This window comes from Numida meleagris, chromosome 5 (genome assembly GCF_002078875.1).
Source record: "Numida meleagris isolate 19003 breed g44 Domestic line chromosome 5, NumMel1.0, whole genome shotgun sequence".
Classification (NCBI taxonomy): domain Eukaryota; kingdom Metazoa; phylum Chordata; class Aves; order Galliformes; family Numididae; genus Numida; species Numida meleagris.
The window spans coordinates 31,535,291-31,543,841 of record NC_034413.1 but is presented as its reverse complement, the minus strand read 5'-3'; the positions used below and the strand labels follow the sequence as shown (position 1 = coordinate 31,543,841).

At 42.6% G+C, this 8,551-nt stretch overlaps 1 protein-coding gene across 6 annotated transcripts; it reads right to left on the bottom strand.

Moving 5' to 3' along the window:
* On the bottom strand, nt 1,785–8,462 carry HNRNPH3 (heterogeneous nuclear ribonucleoprotein H3). Of its 6 annotated transcripts, none has more exons than XM_021399211.1 (10): nt 8,248–8,462; nt 7,186–7,321; nt 6,546–6,684; nt 5,831–6,018; nt 5,367–5,453; nt 5,032–5,147; nt 3,930–4,065; nt 3,585–3,665; nt 3,415–3,501; nt 1,785–3,142 (listed from the first exon to the last, which is right to left on the bottom strand). In XM_021399211.1, exons 2-10 carry the CDS (start codon nt 7,301–7,303, stop codon nt 3,129–3,131), a joined length of 966 nt encoding a protein of 321 aa, XP_021254886.1. In that variant the 5' UTR covers nt 7,304–7,321; nt 8,248–8,462; the 3' UTR covers nt 1,785–3,128. The 6 variants fall into 6 exon arrangements, with proteins under 6 accessions (XP_021254886.1, XP_021254885.1, XP_021254883.1 ...); XM_021399210.1 differs by having other exon boundaries at nt 1,785–3,107; nt 5,876–6,018; XM_021399207.1 differs by having other exon boundaries at nt 3,031–3,107.

Sequence of the window (8,551 nt, the reverse complement as noted above, 5' to 3'; positions counted from 1 at the left end):
TCATGGGAGTAATGTCACTTTATTTATATTTGCAATTCAGAATACTTTGAATGTTTTACTGACTTGCTCATGTTGCTTAGAAAGTCTCTGCCTATGTTGGGCAATGGGGGAGCTGCCCTGCTAATTATGTAAGTAAGTGCTGCTTACTTGCTTCGTTAAGGTACTCTGATCTGAGATTGTTTTGTAGTAGTATTTTTTTTTTTTTTTGTGGGGCCGTTGTGAAGGCAAACTGATCTAGGATATAGAGCATGCTTGTCAGCCCTGCTTAAGTAAGTGTCTTTTCAAAAATTATGCAACCGGACAAATACCATTTAAAATAGGCAATCATTTAAAATAAGAATATAGTGCAGTCACTGCCAGTGCTGAAATTTCAGTAATATACAGACGCAATTAATTATCTACTGCTTAATTATGAATTCTTCTATTCCTCTGTACCATGCTGTTTACGTGGAGAAATGTCACTGAATGGTATATAACCTATTTAGACTGCTTTTATGTTAAGAGGAATTGCTGCCTTGAACAAAATGGTGAATGCTGGATGGTGTTCCAGGTGGCACCAGGTTTCCTTTTGCATCAAACTACCTATCTGGCCAACTTTCCACAGGTTTTTGGACCACACTTCCATTACTCCATTAATAATATTGTCTTTCTGTTAAACTTTGCTCTGTGACAGATTTTCTTGTGATTCTAAATAATCTTCCTTGAGCCAAGCATAGGGAGATCTGTGGTGTACCTAACGCATACCTCAAAAAAAAAGTTAACCATTCCCACAGTGTCAGAGCAGCCTATTTTATATTTTGGGGGGGTATTTTCTTCTAACTTAACAACATAAGGGCATTAACAAATAGAAAATATGCTTCTCTTTTTCCCCCCTCAGTGATTTTACTAGCTGACCCACCTTCTTGCAAAGGTGGTTTACATACTTGGGCCTCCTTTGCTGACAGCAAAGGAAAAATCCATCTGATGGCCAGCACACATCACACAAGTGATTGCAGGAACCAGTCAGCACTTCTCAGTGGACAACCAACCACTTTAGAAGAACTGCACTCTGCAGCAAGTATTTTAACTTTGCATACAACAAATGTAAACTTCAAGAAATCTTTTTTTCATGTTTACTTCTCAGAACAGTTAAACATTGCTTAAGTTCCTTGAAAGGGTCTGTACTGAATGCTGCTCTCGTTACAGGATGATGTGTAAATAGGGACGGGACAGGTATAAGGCGTTCACTCTCCAGTACAGAATTGCATTATTCAAGACCCAGATTCAGCATGCCTTTTGGTAACTTACTTGGTGACACCAAATAGCTTGAAGTACAGCTCCCACTCTGTTCTCAGGTATGTCAGTCTTAAATCAGTATTAAGCGTTCCTTCTCAGAAAACTGAATGCAAAGTATACTTGAGAAAATATTAGAGCTATTATACCTATTTAGGTAGCTGTTATAGAGACAGAAAAATCTGCCAGATGTAGATGTACTCTACCTCACTGTAAGGTATTTTTTCCTGCAACAGGATTAACTTTTGTCCTACCCTTAGTTATCTCAATTTTACAAAACATACAACCCTCACCAACTGACTAAGAATGCACTACTTAATGCAGGCACCAACTTTAAACAGAGCCCTGTGCCATCACCGGTATGATGACTTCAAGTCATTCTTCCCCTTCCTATGCCCCCATCCTAAAGTATTTGGAATACTTCCTATAGCAGACAAGCCTTTCAGCTACTACTTCCAATTATGTTGACACAAACACGCACTCTCTAGTGAAATAAACTCCATTCTACTATCTCCCAGAGCAAGACATTTATTACATATATAACACAGTACTAGCAGAACAGGTGACAGACTTTCAATACCCATGATCACATTTGACATTTTAAGGGAGGCGCTGAGGACAAAGCAGTTAATTTGGGAGATCACACTGGCTCAGAAGAATAAATACCTTATTACACATCAGGTATGTTAAGTGTCTTCAAACAATTGTTTCTTACACATCTTACATGTCACAAATGCACAAAAACTTTTTTTCAATGTGGCTGGGGTTGTGTCACTTAACAAATACTGGGCTTACAGTTGTTTTCATTTCAGAGATGCCTGGCTTCTAACAAGCTCATTCCTATAATGGTTGCCATGTTTTGAACAAATACAGACAAGTCAGCTATGTGCAGGGAAAAAAAAAAAAACACGAAATGGTGTTGAAACACAAGTGTTATGAAAGTTCTAGCTTGCTTCAATTAATAGTCTTCCCAAAGCAGCTTGTGAAGAAAAGAAGCAAAGGTACCTTCCACTTGCTCATATTTGACCTATTTGCTAGTGCTTGATTAGCAAGGGCTTTGCAGGTTAAACGTGTGAAATGCAGTATCTAGAGCTCTACACCAAAGCATGGAAGCAAATGGTTGTAACTTGGTGTTGTGAATGACAGAACTTGGGAACTATGCATTTGTGCAATCACGCCATTTGAAGAGCATAGTTGGTGCTGACATTACAGGGAAGAAAGCTGATCTATGACTCCTCCACAGCTTGAGCTTAATGCCATGTTGAAAAATTATTACATACAACTTATCAAAAAGACTGAGGAAAGATTGCTACCAAGTAAGCTGAACTACTTATCTACCCTTTTCCCCTTAAACAAGAGAATTTATCAAACTCATTTACTACACCAAGAGTACATAGAACTCAGTGTTCATAGGAGTTACAGTACAACCACCTTTATTGAACCATAGTACAACATCTTAAACCAACTGTATTCTTGAATATGTAATACATCCTTAGGAGTAACTAGTATAAAAAGTATCAACATCAGTGGTTTGAATATAAAAATTTATTTAAAGTCAGAGTATGCAACAAATAAAACCTACAGAAAACAGATTTTCCCATCACAAGCTCTTGCTTACCAAATAATATTGTGAAAACACATTCCTTCAGTCATTATAAAGTTCTTAAAATACAAAAGAAATTAAAATTTTGTAAGAAAGTCTAGTAGACCAGAGACTGTTGTTTCTTCCAGGGTGTTTTGTACAAGCAAGGCTATCCTTCAATACATTCCACGCCATCCTCCTCCACCCATACTGCCTTGCCCATAGTATCCTCCACTATTTCCACTGCCACGACCTGCAAACAATTGACACAAGGTCACGTATACATACCTTAAAAAAAGAAAAAAATGTGATGGGTAATAAAAAACTGTTCGGCATTAACTTAAAATATACTAGAACAATATTTCAACAATATTTCTCTAAAAAAAGCATTTGCTGCAATTGCCAAAATTATGAGCCTCCCCCCCCCCACTCGTGATTTACAATTTAAGTTACTCCCTTCCATTTCTCCCAGCCCACAAAAGCCACCCTTCCAAATCCTCTGTCTGAACAGAGGCAGTAACATTACTGTGAGGTACATTTAAAAGAGAATATCTACTTACTGTATCCGCCCAAGCCATCAGGAGTTCCGTAACCGCCACTGTAATTATTACCCATTCCCATTCTACCAACAGAGCCATAACCTTGATCTGAAAAGCAGAAGGTGCACTGTTACAAGTTTAGAACTCCATAACGTTTGGCAAAGCAAGCTACATCTGGAACTGATGCTTACCCATTCCATCTCTGCCATAGCCTCCCATTCCAGAACCACCTCCAGCAGTTGAATTCAGGAACAGCTCAATGTATCGATGTTCTATAGGAAATAAAAATTTACTTTGTATTTTGATTAAAAAACACAAACAAATTTAAAAAAAATCCACCCTCCATACAACAGTTAAAAATCCTTAAGAAATAAATTTTAGATGACCAATCACCTGTTCTGATCAACAGCAAAAAGTTTACTATGAGTAGTGTAGTAGTGTATTTAAAGCACTGTAAGTTCAGTTTAAACCCTCATACTGATTTACAGTCTACTGAAATCTAGTCAATTAAACTCTCATTTGAACGTAACACTCACGCATGTGATTTTTATCCTTGGACATAGCAGCTACTGCATCCTCGTGTGTTACAAATTCCACATCTGCCTCGCCTGTGGCTCTTCCATCTGCCCCAATATCGATGTGAACTCTTATAGGATTCAATGGTGAGAAGAACTAAGAATAAAAACAAAGGAAAAAAATCAAATGAGTTTAGAATTCAAGCCAGTATGTTTTCTACTGCCCCAGTAGTTCGTGAAGCGCCGCATTAATTTTGTCTCATCCTAATGCACAGATTTCATTACTTGTTTCTAAAGTATTACTTAGAAGTTTCTATCATACAAATGGAAGAACTCCAGCTACAGAGCTTGAGGAGCACTCTATAAAACAGAGGTACAAACGAAGTACTAGTCTACACATATCTCTTTAAGAAACGTGCTCTATTATGATGCCACCGTGGAAATGGAAGATCATAACTTCATTTTGAAGAAACAGAGCCAAATAAGGTTCTCAAAGTAAGGACATTTATGGAATTAAAAAAACCCTGTCAATTAATTTCTCTTCCTTCCTACAGGAGTTATCAGAAAGATACAGTGGTGCATTATTCCTGGCGTTTCGTACGCGTCCTTTATCCGCCACCCCAAACTCTTACGGGTTAACGTGAGCTTTCCACTCCAAACGAACACAGCTCCCTACAGTTCTCCCACCTTGTCTTCCTAAAACAAAGCTCATGGCAACATACAAACATTCAAGCCATAATAGAATTTTCATATCTACTATCAGCCTCCCACAAAATAACGCTAATACCTTCAGTTCAGCTTAAACAAACTTCTGAGTCTTATGAGGATACAGATTTCAACAATGGTCTCCATCTTTTGTGGAAATGAAAGAGTACAGGGATTAATACTAAATGTAATTCAGCTTGCTTCTTCAGTAACCTTACTACAGACATTACCTTTATAAAACCTAATTTACGACATATTAAGTATTGTAGAACTTGCATAAGTGACTTAAGACTTCAGTGAGCAGATGTATTAGAGCTATCAATCACTCACTGGAGAGCGGTAAGCAAGTTTGGAATAGGAAAGAGAAGAACATGCAAATTCTTGGTACCAGATAGCCTGACTTTGGTATTTTACTTACATTTGCAATATCATTTTCTGTTGCTCGAAAAGGCAGTCCTCTCATGTGAACAAAATGACCGCCACCATGGAAACCTGAACCTGCATCTCCAGCTCCATAGCCATGTCCTCCCATGCCTACAAAAGAAAGATAAGTGAAAAACAACACACACAACTTTGGTGTTTTTTTAATTGTAAAAAAAGAAAAGCACCCCCACCTCAACAAAAAACAACCATCTTTCATTACAAAATAATTTGATGAAGAAAATAAAAACAGAACTATTTATGCCTTGGAAATATAATGTCTTATAACTCTAACCAAAGTCTTTTTCAACAGTTTTTTTTTTTTTTTTTTACCTCTCCCATCTCTCATTCGGTCATCATAGCCATCATTCCCATAGCCATAGTTATTATAGCCACCATAATCATCAAAGCCACCATATCCTATATAATTGACAGAAAGAAAAGAGCGATTACGTTATTACTGAGAAATCACGAAGTGATGCACAAGAGTCAATTTTTCAGTCCTTGGGCACCTGGAAGTCTACACATGCCACTACAAAATGTTAAACACAGATTTCTGAACAGACACATCCAACTGAGATATCCAATTCTGCTGAAAATACAGTTTTCTAGTAACATCCATTACTCTTAAATACTAAGCTGCATTTTTTTTTTTTTTTAATACATTACAAGTTAAAAGTCCTTTTTGGAGAAGCGTGTCAAACCTAACAGGAAGCTACTGCCATTTCTTTATTTCTTGACAAAGACGTCAGAAACATGAAACTGACAACAGAACCTCTATCATTAGATAAACATACCACCGTCATATCCACCACCTCCTCGACGCATTCTGTCATACATACTTCCACGCCCAGCTCCATAATAACCCCCTCTTCCTCCTAATGGTCTATCATATGGTCCAGGTCGTTGCTGTCCCATCATTCTTCTTGGCATGTCAGAGAATCCTCTGATTTCACTCTTACTACTTTTGAAGATTTCAATGTATCTAAATAAGAGAGGATTTTCAAGGTAGAAATAAGAATACATGTGTAAGCTGTCTGAACATTAGAAAAATAACTAAATGAACAACGTGATAAAAATGACTACAGATACCATAGAACTTAAGTTCCTCCTCAAAACCGTAAGAATCTTAAGTGTATCAAAGATAAACTTTACAATGGCAAAAATTACAGCATGAAAATTCTAGTCGTACAAATTAAGCATAAAACATGTCTTTCCAGTATGAGAAACATACTGTTGAAAAACAATGTCTGGCTATGGCAGCACTTATCACAAATTACCCTACACAAAAAACGACTGAAACAACATTCTAAGTTTAGCAATCTACACAGAGTAATACTGTCTCCCCCACCCCCCAAATCTACCATATTTCCCAAGTTAATTTAGGATCAGTTATAAAAATTCTTTAAAATACCCCATTCCATATAATAGTCCCCAGCCCCCCAAAAGCATTACTGTCCCACAACCCCCAAAAATAACGATTTAACACCATCCCAAACTCTCCATCCCCACCTGTGCCCTATTCTTTCCTTGTGTTTCCCCAGAGCATTTTCTGCTATCTCCTTTGAAGCAAACTGCACGAAGGCCTCCCCTGTGCTTCTCCCCTGGTAGTCCAGCGTCAATGTTATCCCATTTGGCACGATTTCCAACCCTTTAACCCAAGGACAAATAACCCCATCAAGGGGAACAGTGTTAAAGGCTGAAACATTCCCATCTGTAGAAAATACTTAAAGCATCTAAACAGTAACAACGAAAAAAATTCTTAAGTTCCCCCATCACCCAACAATACAAGCCATCGATCTTTCATTAAACATTTATGGATTTAGCCATACTTGTTTTTTGTTTTAACTATGCGCACATACACCCACCTAGGTTACATGAAGAACACAAAGCTACCAATCAAGCAATTTAACCGCTCCGAACGCTAACGTACAGATTACAGTCATAATACATTCACTACCTTGACTAAATTATGACGTGTTCAACTTTACTATATCTACAGTTACTTGAGCAGGGCATACACCTTACTTAGGGCAATTTATGTTAAAACAATCCCCCCTCCACCCCACTAATGGGCGTTAAAAGTTACAGGCTTGCAAAGCATCGACTTATCTTTTACACAGTGTTAATGCTTTGACTATACTAGAGATACCTTGGAAAAACTGAACGATCTCTTCCTTGCTACACCCAAAGGGCAGGCCTCGGAGGCGCACCACCGTCCCATCGTTGGTTGTATCGGTGGGCCCGTTGTGCTTTCCACTCCAGTCCATTTTCGTCTAAATCAAACGCTAACAAAAGAAAAGAGAAAAAGAGAAACGTTGGAATTCCACGTACTCTTAAGTCCCCCCCTCAAAAAAACAACAACAACAACAAATCAGGTAGCTTTGAGTTAGTGAAGCAGCGTTCAGTAACATTACAGGTATTTCGTTCCACTCCCTGGAGATATTTAAGTTTTACTCGCTCGTATCTAAAGCACGTGGACAGCCGAGGACGCGGCGGCGCCGGGCAGGGCGGCAGCACGCGGGCTGCGGCGGCGCGCACCATCCGCTCGGCGCGCTCTCGCCCCGTACCCTTTTGTCTCGCAGCGTGCCAGCCCAGGGGCCGCAACCGCGCAGAGCCGCAGCGCGCGCACGCAGCCTCTCCTTTGTCTGCCAGCCCAGCCCCGCCGACCGCGTTCCCGCTCCTTTTTCCCTTCCGGAACCACGGCCGTTAATCCCGAACCAAAAAGGCCGCGCGGCCCCACAGCGCAGCACGGCCCGTCTCCTCTCTCGAGGGGGGAGGGGGAGCTCTCTCCCGCCCCGCACCGCCGCCATTTACCGCGCCTCCTCGAGCCGCCGCCCGCCGCCCCCGCCCCGCGCCCCACCGCCACCTCTCCGCCTCCGAACAGCCGCCGAGCTTCCTCCCGCCCGACCCCAGCACCGAGGCGCGGCCAGCGGCACGCCGCTGGGGCTCGTCGAGTCCGCGGCCGCGTTCGACTCCGGCACTCAAAATGGCGGCCGCTCGGGAGCGAGGCTCCGCAAGCCGCGCGGCCCCTCCCCCACCCGCGGCACCATGCCGCCCCCCAACGGGCCGGGCCGGGCCGGGCCGGGCCGGGCCGGGCCGCGCACAGGGCCGGGAGGGCCCCGGCTGCGGGCTGCCTCCACGCCCACCCAGCGGGCAGCCCAGGGGAGCTCACTGCGGCCCGGCGCCGTCCTTCCTTCCCCCCCACACTCACCGGGAGACCTTTGTACGCTCCTCGACGAGCCCCGGCGGGAGCTGCCTCCGGGAAGGAAGCTCCTCGCTTCCAAGCGGCCAGCAGACAAGAGCCTACGCAACCGCCACCGGCAGGATTGCGTCCCGACCGCGCGGCTATCGCGATAGCAGCGCCGCACACCTCAACCCGCCCGGGCGGCCGTAGAGCATGCGCGCCTCTGGTAACAAGGGCCAGCAGCGCATGCGCGGCGAGCGAGCAGCGCCCCCTCCCTCCTGTCACGAGTGTGGCTGAGCGCCGCTTGGCGCACGCGCCCTGTGTTCGCGCT